Here is a 19,396-nt window from a genome sequence, read left to right as displayed (position 1 = left end):
GCATCAGGGTCGCGTCAGAATCGATAACGCGCAAAGTCACGCAGACAAGTCCAGACACGCACGCAACCACACGCTGGACGACGTTCAGGGCCGCAGTTACATCGAAAACATCCGAGCAATGGCGGGACAGATGTACGGGGCCCCGGCCCCTCACAGCAGGAAGGGCAGCCACAGTCACACCAACAGAAACACACACTCGCATAACGATGCTCACAACCGTGCCACCATGCAGGCAGCTCTCAGACGGACTCTGAATTAATACATTTACAAAAATAAACCCTCCAGGACTGGATTTAGTTTGCATTAGTTTCATTAGTATGAACTCAGGAATAATATGAATGTAAGGTTTTCTGTCTTTTTTTTTTTTAGTTTTCAGTCATGTGATCTCTGTGCCATCGCCTGGTGCTTCTGACTGCTTCTGTTTTCTGTCATATTGCTTTGACAATTACACTTTACTGGGTTTTCATCAAACTGTATGGCTTGTTTCTGCCTTTCTCATATTCTTTTTTTATAAATATCTATTTGCTTTCCTCTCACCTGCTTGTTTCTTCTTTAAATAAAGCCAATCTGAAGACTCCTGCATGCCTGTCTGTCTGCGTTTCTGTTTGGTTTTCAGATGCTTCCTTCTGGCTCTCTTCTGTTTGTAAAATGATATTGGGTTTTCTGATCCTTTATCTTCTCACCCTAGTCTCTTGTTTTTGTTTTTTTCCCCTCTTCGTCATGTTTGGCACCTGCTCAATTACAACTTGATGCCTAATTCCCATTGGAAAATAACCATACCCCAAGAAAACCCAAAGATGTTCAAGTCCACTGCTGAATGATTAATATTTTAATATTAAATATTTTATAAGACTTTCTGATTTAGTTGAACAATTAATGAGTTCAGCCTGTATTAATAATGTGATAAGATCAAAACACATTAAGTTATTAGCTCTATTTACAACCACGAATCAGAAACTTTAGAGATGCAAATACTAATTAACTTATGGGGGAATGCAGACTTGATAATTATTAAACCCTTCTAAAAGTTTTATAAAAAAAAAAAAAGTTCAACTACCTTAACAGAAGTCAGTGTCAGAAACTTTAAACCTTAAACAAATATTCTTACTTTATCTTACTACTGTTCATAAACAAACTTGAAATATTTCAGCTTCTCAATTCTCATTTCATAAAATAATCCTACACTGATCACCGCTCACATCACCTGCCTGAGAGGACGCCGAAGACCTGTGCGCACCGCCTGATCAGGAACACATCAGGCGTGACAAACGGGAGAAAATGGCTGCTCTCGTTTTCGCCTCTCCGCTGATCTCTGTGCTGAACCCTGAATGATTATTTCAAAGGCTTTAAAAGGAAGCGTCACAGCAGCTAAAGCAGATGCTCGGTAATAACGTGTGGAAGCCAAGTAGCGAGTTGGGAGGGCTCCCGAGCCGACCGGGGTCGACCTGCCCCACTATGGCGTTTACATCTCGTCTGTGGCTTGTGTTTGTGTCTTTGTTCATCATTCAAGCCGTTGGATAAATGCTCTCGAGCACAGTTCAAGGTTCAGCTCAGATCTGCATAGCTTTGTAGGAGCGTTTGATGGAACCCCCCGATTGTCTGGAGCAGAAAAATCGAAATCTTCCTTTAGGCACCCAGTGTCTTGCAAAAGACAAGAACATGCTTTAATACTTTTATTTCTGACTATTGGTTAGTGCAACAGAAATTGGTCCATGAATAAAGTGAAGAGAAATTTATAATTTGTAAAAGTTTTCAAAAAGAAAAAGAAGATAAACTGTGTCGCAACAGTATGTTTTTTTTTTTTTATTCCTGAACTTTTCTCACATTTTCATTGTGCACATCCCAACCTTTGTGTATTTTATTGGGATTTAATTAGATAGAGCAACACAAAGAATTGTGGAGCTGGAATTGGATAGAAACATTTCAGTTTTCAGACTTTTTTTGCTATTGAAAACCTGAAAATTCTTGCACATGTTACTTCAATATATATTAAAAAAATCCAGTACAAACAGCATAATAGATTTGCATCATAAAGAAGTGTTGCGGACTCTGTTGTAGATATTATCAGTGAAGCATGGTGGTGGCAGCGTCATACTGTAGGGAATAATTCAGAAGTTGCAAAGGACTTGAACATTACAACAGTCTAGTCAAAGTTCCTGTCTAAATGTAAATGGAAGTACAAATAAGTTAGATTTTTTATTTATGTATTTTTTAGGGGATCAATATTAAAGGGGTCACAATACAAATTCACGGGATGACATTCAGTTTTTTTATTTGGAAAGAAAAATGAAAATGGTATCAGATTTTCTGTCCACTTCACCATTTAAAAAAAAATATTTTTTTGTGGCCTGCCTCATAAAAACCCAATAAAACACATCAATGTGTGCGTCATGAGAAACTGCGATGGATACTTATCTCTATGCATTTATTCGTCTCATTTTGAAACAGGAGAGCTCAAATTTTTTGACAGATACAGAAACATCAAGACATCTTTCTCTACCTCTAACGTAAACCTCTTGAATGCTACCACCTCCCTGACTCCCCCCCTCACTCCCGCCTTATTGTTATGGGATTAAGATATCTGACTGGCTGTCTGCCACTCTGCTTCAAAGGCCTCCGACTGAGGGATGGATGGGAAGATGGAGGGATAGCTGCGGGGATGGGAGGGGCTGTGGGGGCTATCATAGGATTTATGTCGCTGACAGATGCAGGAGGAGTGTCAGAAGTTGGTGTGTAAATGCTTCCTGCTCACATATGAAGCCGGAGTGATTGACAGCGGAGTGATATGATGGTATATTAAGATGTTGGTGCCGCTAATGAAACCCCAGGGACTGCATGACACTGGAGATGCTCCCCCCACCCGCTGGTTTGATACCTGGAAGCTACTGGAACACCTTCCCTCACTCGGCAGCGTTTCTTAGGTTTACGTTTTTAGTTTAAATAAGTGTGTGTAAGAGGTTGGTTGGTGGGGGTCTGTGTATTTTCCCATCTGTTTGACCAGAAAAATCTGCTTTCATCTTCCAGCAGCACTGATTCCCTTCAGCTGTCTCGGTCTGTGAGCAGGGGGTCCTTTGTAGAGCTGGGTGGCTGTTTGATAATATGCCTGTCAACGCTCTCAGGAGTTGTTGTTTTTTTGGTTAAACATTTTTGCAGATATTTGAATTCAAACATTAAAAGAAACATCATATTTAGATTAAATTGAGAATTTACAGCGACTGTTCCTGCATCAATAGCAGCTTGACTGTTTTGTGATTTCTTTTGTTTGTGTTTTTTTGGATTTTTTTAATGGAGCGTAAATCTTTGTTTGGACAATTGGATTATTTTCGCACAACTACTGACTTCATTTTGATTGCACTCATTTGTCACATGAACAACGGATATGGTAGATGAAAAGAAAAATTTTGAATCACTTTGTTCGTTTCAGTAACTTAGAGTAACTTCAGTAACTCTAAAGTCAGTTTTGATTTTCATTTAGATTCACTGTCTTGAAATAATCCAATTTGCAACTATCTAGTTCGAAATAATGTGAAGTAATTCGAAATCGTCCTTCTTAGCAGTGAAACAGAGCCACTCCATGATGTTACCACCAAACTAGTTCTATTTAAATTCAACACAGCTGAAAATGATCGGAATTTGCTTTGAGTGCCAGCAGATCATTAAATAGACATAAACTCTACAGTTTCTGGTCCAATAATCAGAGTTCTGCCCAAGTCGCTAAAGACTTTTTGTAAAAAGTTGTAACTGTTGCAAAAAAAAACGGTTATTTTCCCGTTTTGAATATAAAAGCCGATCATCCAGTCCTGTGGGTACAATCTGAACTCGCTTTGAATCTTCTGCTGGATGCCGACTCATCAATTTTTCATGCGACACAGTTTTAGAGCCGTTCTGTTCTTTTGTTGACAGGAGCCGAGTCCCTCCGGTCCCGCCAGAACCGCCAACCCGGAGTCCGCCGTCAACGGTGGCAGCCACGCGCCGGCGAAGACCACCGGCCACGGACACGACGACTCTCGCAGCGGTGAGCGCGCAACGGCTCTGTTTGTCCGCCTGAACCGTCAACACTCGGCGTGTTTGTGTACTCCCGTTATCTGCTGCTGGGAGTGTACTCACGCTGTTTGTCTGTGTGCGTTGGCCCGCTTCCGGGACATGTGCCTGCGCCCATCCTAAACTCTCCGAAGCTGTTCACCATAGCCGCCGTTCTCTGCATTTATTTTACTTCTCTGAGCTCCATCTCTGCATCTCCTTTTTAGTCCCATGCTTGCATATTTATGGCAGGAGAAAGGAAGTCATTAACTATGTTTTACTGATGCTCCCTTTTCATGTGCAAAAGATCTGACCTTGGAATCATTACTCTGATGAAACGGCTCCTAAGTGGGCCAGATTTGCATAAAGGGTATTATGCAGCACAAATGCTGTTGTGTTAAAAAGAAAGGGGGAAAAAAAAAACTGGTTTGTTAAAAAACTAACAAACTGGTTTGAATTCATTTGTTTCCTCTTTCTCTTCTCCACACTTGAAGCATTAGAGCAGGGAAAAGGCTTACAGGGTTATTGCGTGTGTACTTCAGGAGTACATGGGAGCATTTATTTTCCTTTAATGTAAAGCTCTTTCATTATGCGATAAAGGTGCACATAATGGTCTATACAATATGTAACAGTAGAAGAAACAATTGAGTGCGCATTAAGCTTTTATTGCCTTCCAGGCTGATGTTAGAGGTAATTCAAGTGGCTTTACCTTTGATATAGCAGAAAAGCAATAAAAATAGATGAAAGTACACAAAAATAAACAGTTAACACCTTTATTTTTTTGGTTTGCTCAGACAACTGCTTTGATTTGCATCCTGATGATGTTTTGTTTTCAGCTCCAGCAACCGCCACCAATGGCAACTACGCTCACTACAGCAACGACGATGACGAGCAGGGCTTCCCCCCGCCGCCCTCCCCTGGTTCTGTGGAGGAGATGAGCAGAGACCTGCCACCATCTCCATCCCACTACAGGTAGCCTCCTCATCTCACAAGGAGAAACACACGGCTCCTAGTCTGGAAGTCGGAGTTTTGCAAGTTTCAAGAACGCCTCATCCATCCTGCAAGAAATTTTTGACAAAATCTTTTAATTTTCATTTTAAAATTTCCACTAAAGAACTGAAAACTGACATCTGATTCTGGAAAACTGTCAAACTGTTGATTTTAAAAAATGTGTACACGCCAATCCGCATCAACAACAAAACATGTGTCATGTGTCACTATTATTCCAAAAAACACATGATTCTATAATGACTTAAAGTGCAGGCAGATAATTCTCTTGTGTTCTTTGGAAGAGTCACAAACTTAAATACTGATGGTAAAAGTAAAAAGATCCTAGTTGTTGTCAAAGGCTGCATTCATACGGCAGGTCTTGATGCTCAAATTTTTTTTGGTTTTTGCGACAATCCGATGATCCGATTTTTTTTTTTTTTTTTTTTTTTTTTTTTTAGGATTTGTGTGTAGTTGGTGACAGCAGAAGTTAAAACCGAATTTGAGCAGGTTAATCATTTGTTTTCTTTCTGAATTGGGCTATGTTCACACAGCAGGGAGACGTGACCCAAATCCGCTTTTTTTGTTGTTTGTTTTTGGCCTATATGCGACCCATATCCTGCTTTTTCACGGCCCAATTCTGATCTTTTCACCCCCCAAAAAAACATTCTGAGCAACTTTTAGATGTGTTACAGATCGTATTATCCGATTGTTTTCAGTCTGGGTCCGCTTCTTGCATTTTATCCTGCGTTTATGTCATCGATGAGAGACATGCGTCATAATTCTGCGCCGGCAGAAACCAGACCGGACATTAACAATGCCTGAAAATTATAATTATGAACTTATGAAAGAAGTCTGTGTCACTGAAGCTCATCACATCACAATCAGACCTCTCACGGCTTCGACTACAAACAGAGTCAATGCTCCACAAAAGGCCGTTGCTGTTAGTTGTGCTTTCTTTTTTTCTTTTTTTATCAGCTTTCTACGTCTTGTTCTGATCTTGTGATGATACCGTCGGCTCCCGCTGCTGAACAAACTTTAAAGTCGATCCATAATTGGCTCCATCCATCATCACTTCCGTAAACAGAGCGCTGCTGTGTGACATCAACGTTCTTCTTCTACATAAAGCGTTCACACAAAAGTCTGATTACATTTGGGGTTATTTAGTAGCATGAACGACAAACAAAAAATCTGACTTGAGCAACTGAGCAGTGAACTAATGGGATGCTGTGACTGTTTTTTTGCAGCGAGGAGCCCAGCATGGCCGCAGCATTCTATGTAAGCAGACAGTTCATCAGGGAAAAGGACAACGTTCCTCGCAACAGAACCTCCAAGAGCATGGACCTGGGTGAGCTGCCCATCGCTTCCCACTGATACTGTCGCCTCCGCTCATCACGACCCGGCCTGACTTACTGGTTTCATCTCCAAGCTGGAATCCAAATGGCGATCACACGTTTCTTATCAGCACATTGCTTTGTTGTGATATGTGCTCTGCTCCCATTATTCCCCCCAACCTGGGGGGGATTTGACCTCCTGAACTCATAAGCCCCGGGGGGCTTTCCGACAAAACTGGGAGAGCATGTGTGCTCAAAGTAATGTGTGTGTCGCCTGTGAACAAACTGGTTGAGGTTTCTAATCATTTTTTTTGCGGCGTGTGTGTGTGTGTGTGTGGAAGTTGAGGACGCCGCCGCTGATTTCCTTGTATTAACCCAAGCTGACCCTTCCCTTTCTCCCACTGTCATTTATCCTCCATCTTTGTTTTGTTCTCTTTCACATTTCTTGTTTTTCTTTATTCCTGCTCTCTGCTTTTCTTTTTTTTGCCTCCCCCTTCATCTCTGTTTATCTCTCCTCTTCTTTCAGCTCTTTGTTTTTCAGCAGATGACTTCATTTCTCTCGCTCTCCCCTATCTATTTCTTTCTTCTCTGCCTCGGTCTGATTTCCAATCCCGGTTCATTAGGTTCAGTGGATTGGCTTTCTTCCTGCAGCACACCCCTCTGCCACCCAAGCTGATTGGCTTTCATTATGGACAAGGGTGGTCTGCACACAAACACACACACGCTCCGCTTTATCCCACTGAGGACCCACTCCACTATCCGTCACCCCTCTACGGCTACTATCTCCATCTCTGGCCGTCCTCCATTTCAATCCCTTTTTTTCTGTTATCAGTTCTCTTCTATTCATCTTTTTCTTCTCTAAAGTACTCAGAGATGAAAAAAGGTGGCTAGCTGGGCTTTGTGTGTGCGTGTGCATGTGCATGTGTGCGTACAGGCGTCGCTGACGTTGCCTGGACGGGTTTTATTTAAGGAGACAAATGGTTTTTCTCCTCAGAAGAGGTTCCCACATGTCAGTCCTTACGGTCGCATGTATCTGAGCTGCAGTCGCGCTGTGCAGCAGGTTAGCTTTTTTTATTAAACACCACTTGACACGAGGAGGTGAGCAGCTTTTATTGACCCTGGATGCCTCGGCGAAGACGACTGTTGACTCAGAGGCTTTGCTGACTCCAACTCTCTGTGCTTAACTCTAAAAAAAAAAAAAAAAAAAACGCCACAGATTGGATCCAGTAAAGCTTAGCTCTTTTCTCTGCACCAAGTAGAGGCTTTAGCTCGTAATTGTAAAAAGGTAAAACATAACTTTTAAAGAACATCTAATGGAAAACTCGTCTTCTTTTTTTTTTTCCTTCCTAATGCATTTATTAGCCCCATAAAGCTTTAGGAAAATGCTTTCTGGATTGGCTATAGGACGTTTGAAGTGCACAGAAAGAGCAGTGACTCATGATTTTTATCTTGAGAAGCTTTAGAATGAAACTCACTTGCTTTTAGTTTTAGTTGGGCAATATTAAGAAAAAAAATCTTTTTGTTTTAAATCATCCAACTGACTAAAATCTACATGTTAGAATCGAGGACTAAATGGTTATTTGTATGAAGAAAATCAGAGAATCTGCTCAAAGCAGAGGTTATAATTTATTTCTACCCACATTCTTTAATGCAGAAGCACCAGTTTAATCCAGTTTGACTATTCTGTTTAATATAAAGCAGCTGACTGGAAGTTAAAGGAGGGATTTTATATTGTACCCTCCCGCTACAGCAGGAGGACCCAAGCTGGCTGCTGGCCATGCAGACTTTTATCTTCTCCTCTCAGAAAATGGAGTTTTTTTTTGTTTTTTTTTTATCTGACAGGGTCATGCCGCCTGGAAGACTTTTTTTTTTCCTCTCCAAAACTTTGAAACTATTCAATTTAATTTTATCTGACACTCACAGCACACAGGAAATTCTTGTTTTTTGTTTTTTTTATTTTGTCTTGCATCATACAGGTGTTTTAAATTTCCTCTGTTCTGTTGTTTTGTTTGGGTCCCACCAAATCTCTCCCCCTCTCATTTCTCCATCTCTCTAATATCATCCTCTCCCCATCCCTCCCGCCTCCCTCATCTGTCCGCTGGGAAAATTTGCCTTCATAAAAAATGAAAAGGATTATTTAAGAGAAATAGGTTTTCATTAGGCAGCTATTATCGTGTCCCACGGCCCACCTCGGCCTTGTTGCAGGTGGGGGCGAAGGCTCCTTTTTTTATCATTTCTCTCATTGTCTCATCTTTATCTTGCTCTCGTTTTTCCTCCTTGCTTTTCGTATATTTTGCTTCTTTTTCATTTCCTCTTCGCAGCGTGCGCCGCCGCTCGTGCGCCGAGTTATGCAGGGATTCATATCCAGCGTTATGAACCAGTAAAAACCAATTGTGGAGCGGCACAAAGCACAGGAGCGGCCCGAGCGCCGCTTTGTGTTGCAGAATATATTCCCCTGCATGATAAAGGTGTGCTATTTATTTATTTATTTTTGTCCTAGTGGCCGACGAGAGCAACGTTGGATCACTGGTGGGGCAGAGAAACGGTGAGTGGTTTCTAAACAAACATTCTCTTTATTCTTCCTCTTTCTCGTGGCTCTGCCCTCCATCCGCCGCTGCTCCAGCTGACACAGCTGAGTTGTGAAGCACTTAGTGTGTGAGCTCTTGCTGCTTTACAGCCGTCTGGGTCAGGAAGCCCACAGCGCTCAATCCTCGCCCAGCTGACAGCGGCCGCGTTACATCACAATTGCTTCGGCTGCAGTTATTTGTTCGCACTCGGTTCTGCCTCATTTTTATTTGAGAAGTGTCTACTTTAAGGTAAACCGGCACAAAAGCGCTGCTCACAGTGAAGAGTGGCGGATCAAAGTGCAGCCCATGTTTTATTCGCTAACAGTGCCTTCACATGTCTGACTGCAGCAGCAGAAAAGCTCAAGCAAGACGTCAGCGTGGCAACGACGGCACACAGACTGCTGACTTGAGCTTTAAAGAGTGTAAAATTCAGAAATTGAATAAAAGTAGCACCAAGCAGAGAATAAAAGTAGCACCAAGTAGACTTGTTGATCTTTTTAAATGGAGTCTAAAAATAACACAACAGGCATTTAAAGAACAAAAATCTCTCATGCATCGATGCTTAAACTGAATGAGATAAAAGCAACATTATCTGTAAAGCAACACTTAAAACCATTGAGATTTATTTCAGTAATTTGTTTCAGAAAAGTGACATTCACATGCTGATAAATATTTTAAATCATTTTTCAGTTGATTTCTTCGCTTACAGAAAAGAAAAAGAAAACACTCTGGGGGCTTTTATTCATTTCTTGTAACACCCTGATACTTATGCAACATGTTTTCCTTCCACTAAACCTTCCATTGATACATCATTCTCAGAAAAACAAGGCTTTTTTTCATGTTTAATGATTGTTTACACCATAAGAAACTTTTTCAGGTTAAGAATAACAATAAATTAGTAAACTGGGTCATCTTTTTGGTGATATTCTAATTTAATATGAGCTGTTTAACTCCAGGAATTGGTGGAGGTAAAATGGACACTGAAGCATGGATTTATCCACAAATAGATTGATGAACAAATGAGTGGATGGATAAATGGATGGATCGGGCCTCTGCTGTCTTGTCTCTCAGTAGTCGATCATTAAAGTTCCCGTAGGAAGTGGCCCCATGCCGACCTGAATTTCTCTATACTCAGCATTCCCACAAGTGGCTCCCACTCCTCCCACCATCTCTCTCTCTCTGTCTCTCTCTCTCTTCCTCTCTCTCCCTCTTTCTTCTCTTTATGATTATTCCAGCATAGCTGAAGGTCCATGATAAAGAAAGCGATCCATTCCTTCCTTTCTTCGTCCCCTCTCCAGTCGATGTCTCGGCTAATGCGTATTGACAGACTCTTGCTATGGTTTTCATTTTTTGCTGATGCGGCATATTTGCCCGGCTTGGTGCGCCGCGCCCCACCCGATGCGGCCGCCACCGCCCGCCTTCCTAAATGGCCCCAGTGTTTCTTTATGGGCTTTGACATATTTCATTAGGCGGATGGTCTTAAGAGGCCCGCCTGGCTTCTTTAATCTGGCTAAAACCTTTTTTCTCCTCTCGGGCTCAACCTGCTCCGAGGTGCGCTCCGCTCCTCCGGCTCTCCCTCTCTTTCTTCTCATTTCACCGTTCTCTCCATCGCTTTCTTCAGCTGTCGTCAATGGAGCTTTGAGCTTAATTTCTCTCTCTGCTTTCAGTGTTTTATTTATTTTTTCACATCTTCCCACTGGTTTCCCTCCGTCTCAATCCCCAAACACCATTCGTCTATCTCCCGTTTTATCCTCCTCTCTGTTCTACATCCAATTCTCTTTATTCTCGCTTTGGTTCCTTTTCTCCAGGCAGACTGATTCTTTTTTTAGGACCCTGCCCCCCCAGAACCTCAGAACCCCCCTCCATCCTCCTCCCTGCTCTGTTGCAGCTGTATCTGTTCCAGTCTTATGTGATTATGGTGAACATGCTCCAGTCTCGGAGTTTCCTCCACCGAGTCATACCCAGGACAGCATTTCCCAACGTTTTTATGTGTGTGCGTGTGTGTAGTGAGCCCTGTGAACAGCTCTTCCTTCGTTCTGCCCTCCGGTTCTCTTCATGAGAATCTAACATCTCAGCAGGCAGCAAGCTAGCCCTCTTACACCACACCTGGGGGCTCTTCCAGCTGAAACGCCCACCTCCTCGCCCACTGACGCTCCCAGTATGCAGATAGCTTCATGCATGCTGGTTGTTTCTGCACTTCTGTGTCCTGAATCAAGTCCTTCGCCTAAATAATTGTAGCTTTTCCTGTTTCAGTGTTTAGATGTAGTCCATGTTGGCTCCATTGCATTAATCTGTGCTGTACACTTCATGAAGGAGAAGTGCACTTCTCCTTTGTGCACCATGTATTTCCACAAATGGCACGCGCCACCCTCTGCATACTTCAGCCTACCCCTCAACCATGCCGTAAAACCCACCAAAGGTAGGCCGCAATTATGAAATGGCCTTTAAAGTCCCCTCTAGTTATTAGAGTTATTCATCTGGGTCGAAGCTGCCTACAATTCAATTCAATACACGCAGCCCATATGTTCACATTCCCTCATACATCTAAACAGCTAAACACAATTACTGCCGAAGCAACGCCTACATATCCAGCTCCCGCATCTGCCTTTGATGTAGCTGAGTGCATTCACAGAGTGACGGGAGGAAGCTTAATGATTGAACTGGTCTTTAAGTGGAGGAGAGTTTTGATTGGCCATAACATGGATTAGATTTGCCTTTGCTAGCTGTACGGCTGTATGAAGCAATTTGATTTGAAGTCGGGTTTGTCGGGTGATTAGATGAGATTTGCTGCGCCTCAACATTTAAGGGATATGGCAGGTGATACCTTGGATTTTTCTTACTGTCACTCAGTGATAAAAAAAAGCTTTTATATATAATAGCATGATCAATTTAGGCATAATATGTTTAAAAATAGTCCCTTGTAAGAGCAGTTTGCTTGTTTAAACATGTGCCTGCACATTTTCTGACCTTATTTTTTTTAAAGTCCTCTATATTTAAAATAAACCTTTTATTAGGTTGGAAATGAAACAAACACTTAAATCACGCATTCGTTTGCAGGTGTTTGCATCAGTATGTCGCTTTCAACAACATCCCGGTCGGGGCGTGTTTTACCGCTTTCCTGAACATCAACTTCACGTTTTATTGGCTGAACCTGAGATTAGGTGTGAGATTGAAAAGTGTGTGTGTGCTTCTGTAAATACGCTAGGGACATGTGCCGGCTCCCTGCATCTATTTCAAAGAGCTACAGCCCCTATTGTTGGATGCAGCCTCTTGCAGGTAAGCCGGTGTGAAGCCTCTGTAACACACTCAGCAACCTCCACTAGTTTTAATGGAGGGGACACTTTTCTTTGTAACTGTGGCAACCTTTCTGCAGTTTGCTGCATGGCGTGAAGCCATTGTAATCCATCAGAAATGTGTATTAAGATGCTGTTGAAACTCTGGGCAGCGAGTCTGTGTATATTTCTTGGAGCTAACTTGATATGAGTGTTTTAATAGTATTTGAAGTACCATGACAATTGTATTTAGTTATTTAATTCAGGCTAAATGCATGATTTTAAGAATTTTATTTATTTTTTTACCTTTTTTTTTACCAAATTATTTGGTCAAAGAAGAAAATTTAAAAACTAGTTTCTGTTTGGATGATAGGGAGTTTTTAGGCTCCCTATTAGAGGAAGATGATTCAAATTCAATAATTTGAATTATCTTCTAATTCAAATATTTTCATACATTTTCCTATGTGGTAAAATTTCCTTTTTAAACTGAACAAATTGGGTCAAATATGTTGCTTCCTTCCACATCTCAGAATAGTTTGGTTCATTTGTCTTTACAGAACTTACGGTTTGTAGGCCATCTCGCTCGCACACAACTTTCTAGATGTGCTGCCAAATTGTCTCGATCAGAACTTTGTGATGTTGGCTCTAAAATATTGACTTCTTTTGTTCTTGAACCACTTTGTAATCACTTTGACTCTGTCATTGTCCATATGGAAGACCCATTTGCATCCAAGCTTTAACTTCTTGACTGGAGGATAATGTTCTTTCCTCAAGATACCACCTGATTACGAAGTGCACTGTTTTTTTTTTTCTTTTGGTACCTCCTTTTAGGAGCTTATCTAGTACAGAGGATTTTTTTTGCATTCTTTGTTGCACCTTAGAAATAAACCAGGTGTCCCTTTTTATATATCTACCTACATATCTTGTTATTACAACCAGTTGGACCTGAGTGGTTCATTACTTCAGAGGAAGTTGTACCAGGATATATTGTTCTACAGGTGTGTCACTCTCTGTCTTTTAAAAGAGGATCTTTTTCTTGAACAAAGCAGCATGATGGTGTTGCATTAGTCCTTTCAGTCCCTCTCAGTGAAGAAAGACCCTGCGGCTACACTCTAGGCAAAGACTTCACTTCTGTCTGCTAATACAAGCACGACAGCATCCAACCTCCAGAGAAGTCACACTGTGTGATGCGTGCGAGTTGGGAATATGCTCAGGTGGACGTTCTCTTGTGTGGGTTTACAGACTGCATGCGGAGTAGCTTTTTTTTTTTTTATTTATTTATTTTTTTTACCTATTTTTACTGTAGATTGCTGTGATATGAGGTTGTTTCAAAAGTTCTTCCAGAAAGCTAGCTGCTAATCACAAGAGAACATCTGGTAGCGAAGACAATGTAAGGTTATGATTGGGCGTTCAACTAAATGTGATACTTATTGCGTGTGTACACAGAATTTTAGCAGGTGTTTTATTTATGTTTTTCGTTTCAGTTCAGCATCTTGTTCTCCAGGGTAAATCATAAACGAACTATTTGGACTACAATAAGATCATCTTTCATTGCTCAGTTTTGATTTTTTCCTGAAACTGTTGCTTCTAAAAGCAGCTTAACAAAGTGAGATCGTGATGCTACAGCGCAATCTCGGATTGAGAAGCCTTACGTCTGTGAAGGGCATCGACTTTTTTTCTTTTTTTGTTTTATAATCTGGCTGTTAAGTCATTTGTCTGATATGTGCACCCGCTTGAACCGGCGGCAATCAGGCAGACGTGATGCGAACGGATCCGAGTGAGCATCTGCTGGCACGGCGGGCGGCGATATGTGATAAACGCCGATTTCACCCTCCATTGGATCGAGCTGGCGATGATAGCCACCTCTCTCTCCTCTCGTCCCATCCGTCCTATTAAACCCTCATTATTCATTTACCTCCAGCCGCAGCCGCCTGACATGCATGGAATGAGTGCTGCGCAAACACGCTCCAGCGAAAGCGAATTGCTCTCATATTTCTTCTATTTCATCTAAGACGGTCAAGGACACACACCACTATCTCATAGAAGCAGTATTGTGAATATTTTGCCCCCCCAACCCACTGACTTGGATGAAAATTCTCACATTTTGGTAATAAATACACACCCGCCCACATGCTCAGACACACACAGCTTCCCCGTATAGTGGCGCAGTGCACTGGCAAGGAGCTTAATTCTATCAGGCTGTGAGCTGGACAGCCGTAATTACATTTGTGACACAAATCCTGTCTCTCAAATTGAGCGTTTTATTCCTGAGCGCTCCCGCCTCTCTATTTATAACCCCTTATTCCCCATAAATCCCACTTCCTCTCAGAAAGTCAATTTGGGACTTAAAAGGCAGCAACGCTTCGCTTACTTTGCCTCTTCCTTTGACTCCATCGCCGCTTCAGTTTCACTCCCCCCTCCCCTTTTTTGGCTCGACTTCGAAGATTTAGAAGCATCTAAAACGACAAAAAAGGCTTTAGAAGTGAGTACCATGATCCAAAGAAGTCTTTCCTATGGAAGAGAGCGGGGGAAAAAAAGCTGCTCCCGTTCTGTACGACTGAGATGAATTTGTTGCTTTTCTTTGTTGGAGGGGTTCGTTCTTACCCAGCTGTCCTTCAATTTCTGCCAGAGCATGAATGTCAGAATGCCTCTTTGACAGCAGCATCTTCTTCTTGACATTTACTTTCTTTTCTCTGTTATCTCCTTCCTTTGTATCCGGGTGACTCGTCTCCCGGCTGAATCCGCCTTCACGGAGGCCACACCTCACCTGAATACAGTTATAGTGCAGTTCATTTCCCTCCGGTCGCCTCTCAGTAAAGTAAAATGTTATCAAAAAGTTCATTTACTTCAGGGAAACTTGGAAAACAATAATATTGCTTGGAACAAAGACAGGATTTTTTTTAATGTAGACATCTTATCTTGTGGCCTACAGAACCATGACATCCAAAAACAAAAAATGTGTTGAGAAAGTCCTATACCCAAGAAAGGAAGTTTAGTGGAAGAAAAATGTGCAGTGGAAAAAAAAAAAAACTATAAGCGTGATAGGATTTTAAAGGATGTGAGTTTTACTTTTGCAACTAAAGTGTGGAAATAAATGTAAATTTTGATAATATTCTAATTTGTGGAGAGACATTTGAATTCCTTGGTTATGTTTCATTCCCACTTAATGCCTTTTCCTGCCAGGTCTTATTTTTCTTACTTTTTTACTTTATCATAAAAGAAACAAACTTATATCAAGTTGAAATTATTTTATTTATTTTTTCATAAATAAGTTCAATGATTGAGTTTATTCCATCCACACTTACACCAAGTGACGTGAATAAATGTTAAAATTAATCAGTTTAATGCAGAAGTTTGAATTTATTGGGGATTTTCTCTCATCCACATAATTATCTTAGTTATACATATGTATCATTAATTTTTACCTTTATTTTTCATCTTTTTAATTCAAATTTAATCCACCTTTTTAATTTACATCAAATTAGTGTTGTAAATTCATCAAATATTCAGCTAGAATAAAGGCAGAAGGCTGCTGATGTACAGGTATCATTTGCTAAAGGACGTTGAAGCAAATATGCGTTTAGAAAAATAATTTTTTTTTAAATGTACATGTTTCTCATATTAAGTCCTTGATGATTCAAGAATAAAAAAAACAATACTTCACTTTTACTCCACCTCATTAATATTCTACTTTGGTGCTGAACAGCTACTGCAAGACGATAAAATCTAATTGCATAATATTATGTTGTGTTTTGGGCATGATTTCAAATATTGCAATAAGAGCATTTGGTCTTGATTATATTTGAGGCTGAAATATAGCCTTTAAACCACGAGTGTAACCTCGGCGTGTCTGAGAGATTAATTACACTTGGTATACTGAATTATTAAAGTACCCTTTTCCACTCCCGCTGAAATGTATTCTCCACAGTTCTTATGGAAAGTAAACTTTCTCCAAATTGAATTGTAGGCAGCATTCATTTTTAGAGGGTTTAATGCACATGCCCTTTAATTAAATAAGGAAATATAACTCTGGGAGATGTGTACAAATGTAATGTTTTGTAAGCAGTTGGCTAGATTTTGCTAAAAGCTTGTGATCCCAATAAGATTATTCCATCTCATTTTAGTCGAGGCTGCATTACTAATTCAAAGCAAAACTTCCTCCCCCATCCATCAGCCAGGCTTTTCTCCATCTCTTCATTCCAGTCATCTTTTGCTTTATTGTGGGAATTGGGTAAAACATTAAAGGACATTGGCCTTGGGGGGATTCCCAGCACCATTAAATGCTCCAATACAGCTCATTTGTATCTGAATATTTACAATATCTTTATTTAAGTTCATCCAGTGTTATGGAGGGGATCATCATAATTGCATTAGCCCACTAAAAATTACATTTGCAGCCACTGAAATTTGAATATTTGCTTCCCACTCAGAGCATTGCATGTGTTTATACATCCATTTCAAGTCATGTCAGGTTTATTTGTGTAGCTTATTTCAGCAACAAGGCAGTTCAAAGTGCGTAAATCATGAGAACATCAAACTGAAACAAATATTACATTAACCAATGCCTTCATGAAAATCATCAAGCAAATATACATCAGATATGTTGATTAATGTTCCACTTATTAGTGATTAAAAGCAACTCCAAACAGGTGGGTATTTAACGTTGATTTAGAGAAACTGTGTTTTGGCTGTTTTGTCATTTTCTGGATGTTTGTTCCAGATTTGAGGTGCTTAGCTCAATTGAGAACTCACATTCTGGATGAACTGAAACTAGAACATCAGTCCGTTAATTCTAGAAATGTTCTTCACGTGATGGAAGACTGACTTTGTAACTGTTTTATGTGTCCATGTAGGAGTTGCTGTAAACATGCAGCAAATGGAGTTTTGCTTCTTTCAATCAGTAGATGGTAGATTTGGCAAATGTTCATGGAAGTAAGCATTGTTGTCTGTTTTGTTCCGAAGAGTCCGATTTCGGAGGAGCGCTGGGTCCCACCCTCGGCCTGGTGAAGTCCAGTTCCTTGGAGAGCCTCCAGACGGCCATGTCCGAGGCGCAGCAGAGCCGACGGCAGGCTCAGATCCCGTTCCACCGGCCGCGGCCGCACGTTGTCCGCGGTCGAGCGTGCAACCAGAGCTTCCGCATCGCCATTGACAAATCCTACGACGGACCCTCTGAAGACGGTAATAAAAACAACTTAGGTGCTACAATGAAAACTTTTTTTTTTTTTTTTGAGACAATGTATCTACTTTAAATTACCAACCATGCTCTGATGCTCATCCCTGAAGCTTTTTAACACACTGGCACTCGAAGAGCCGGAGGCCTGCCAAGAGAGGACACACTCCTTAGCCTAAGTACCTTAATGAAATGCTACATGATTTTATCCACTCAGCAATTTAGAAAAGAGTGACTTTATATCTTAGAGGAGCGTTTTTTTAATGCTTCACCTCCTGGCCGTGCAGACACCTGATCTTGGTGTAATTTCTTTCAGTGATTCAAATGGAGCACAGATTGAATTATTTTTTTATTTTTTTTAAAAACTGACTGGAAATATTTAGTTTAGATCTATCATCAGTTGCCGACCTGAACAAATCTCAAAATCTTGTTTCTGATGCTTTAAATCATGCATATCCCAGGTAAATGTGTGTAAAAACCCTTTGGAACCATTTTATTCCAGTTGCATTATCTCACCATGAAAAAGTGAAAAAGATTGAATCTTTAACTTGATTACTTTTACGCAGTGCGGAATAAGAAATTAACACCTGTGGCAATTATTGGTACACTTGCTCTCAGTTTTACAAACCTCTTTTTTTTGCCAGGAGGAGAGCAATTAATCTCCTTTAACATTTCTCTGTACTTAGTGGTTAGCATGGGATGTTTTTCACACCTGGAGTGTTTTGTAGTTGAAATGATCAATCGTGTTCTCACAGTTGTACTTTTCCAGTTGCAGTCCCAGTACAATTTACAACCTCCATGTTTTTACATTTGTGATAGTAAGGAAGAAAAAGCTTCTTCTTGGCATGTTGTGAAGACTTGGTAGAAGAGTAGAAGTTCCGAAATACTATCTGACTAAATTTAGATGAAATAAATTCTAATGTAACTTTTATTTTAATGGAATTATCGAAACTAATTATGCCACCATTGATTTATCTTTTTGTTCGTTTCTTTGTAGGCAAGTAGCTTCGTTACAGTAGAAAATTCCTGACTTATGAACATTTAAAAATATCCACTTTATTAGAATGCTATGTTTTCTTTTCGTTCCCATTTTGAGGAATGGCTTATAGAAGCAATTCCGCATCACATCATATTTTTACCCAAGGGAAACAGGAAGTAGTGGATTACTTATTTTAAATTACTAGATTATTAATTTACACCAATTTGTCAACGTTGCCCAACTCCTACAAACTAAACCACTCATGGTTTAAAAAATGTATCTACTCAAAAAATTAGCATATTGTGATAAAGTTAATTATTTTCCATAATGTAATGATAAAAATTTAACTGTCATATATTTTAGATTCATTGCACACCAACTGATATATTTCAGGTCTTTTATTGTTTTAATACTGATGATTTTGGCATACAGCTCATGAAAACCCAAAATCCCCGTCTCAAAAAATTAGCATATCATGAAAAGGTTCTCTGAACGAGCAATGAACCTAATCATCTGAATCAACAAGGTAACTCTAACACCTGCAAAAGATTCCTGAGGCTTTTAAAAACTCCCAGCCTGGTTCATTACTCAAAACCGCAATCAGGGTAAGACTGCTGACCTGACTGCTGTCCAGAAGGCCATCATTGACGCCCTCAAGCAAGAGGGCAGGACACAGGAAGAAATTTCTGAACGAATAGGCTGTTCGCAGAGTGTTGTATCAAGGCACCTCAGTGGGAAGTCTGTGGGAAGGAAAAAGTGTGGCAGAAAACGCTGCATAACGAGAAGAAGTGACCGGACCCTGAGGAAGATTGTGGAGAAGGGCCGATTCCAGACCTTGGGGGACCTGAGGAAGCAGTGGACTGAGTCTGGAGTAGAAACATCCAGAGCCACAGGCGTGTGCAGGAAATGGGCGACAGGTGCTACATTCCCCAGGTCAAGCCACTTTTGAACCAGAAACAGCGGCAGAAGCGCCTGACCTGGGCTACAGAGAAGCAGCACTGGACTGTTGCTCAGTGGTCCAAAGTACTTTTTTCGGATGAAAGCAAATATTGCATGTCATTCAGAAA

The 19,396-nt window shown here is 40.8% G+C and overlaps 1 protein-coding gene across 3 annotated transcripts in view; it reads left to right on the top strand.

Moving 5' to 3' along the window:
- Positions 1-19,396, top strand: part of pard3ba (par-3 family cell polarity regulator beta a) — a 129,781-nt gene that overhangs the window by 56,806 nt on the left and 53,579 nt on the right. For all 3 annotated transcript variants that reach the window (XM_081616616.1, XM_081616624.1, XM_081616621.1), the window contains 5 exons: positions 3,904-4,015; positions 4,857-4,992; positions 6,255-6,355; positions 8,842-8,886; positions 17,143-17,358. In XM_081616616.1, coding sequence (XP_081472742.1) covers positions 3,904-4,015; positions 4,857-4,992; positions 6,255-6,355; positions 8,842-8,886; positions 17,143-17,358 — 610 coding nt within the window. The remainder of the gene's footprint in view (positions 1-3,903; positions 4,016-4,856; positions 4,993-6,254; positions 6,356-8,841; positions 8,887-17,142; positions 17,359-19,396) is intronic.

Source organism: Poecilia reticulata, chromosome 2, assembly GCF_904066995.2.
Source record: "Poecilia reticulata chromosome 2, P_reticulata-male-v2, whole genome shotgun sequence".
Lineage (NCBI taxonomy): Eukaryota > Metazoa > Chordata > Actinopteri > Cyprinodontiformes > Poeciliidae > Poecilia > Poecilia reticulata.
The sequence above is the reverse complement of the archived record's forward strand: the minus strand, read 5'-3'. Positions and strand labels throughout refer to the sequence as shown.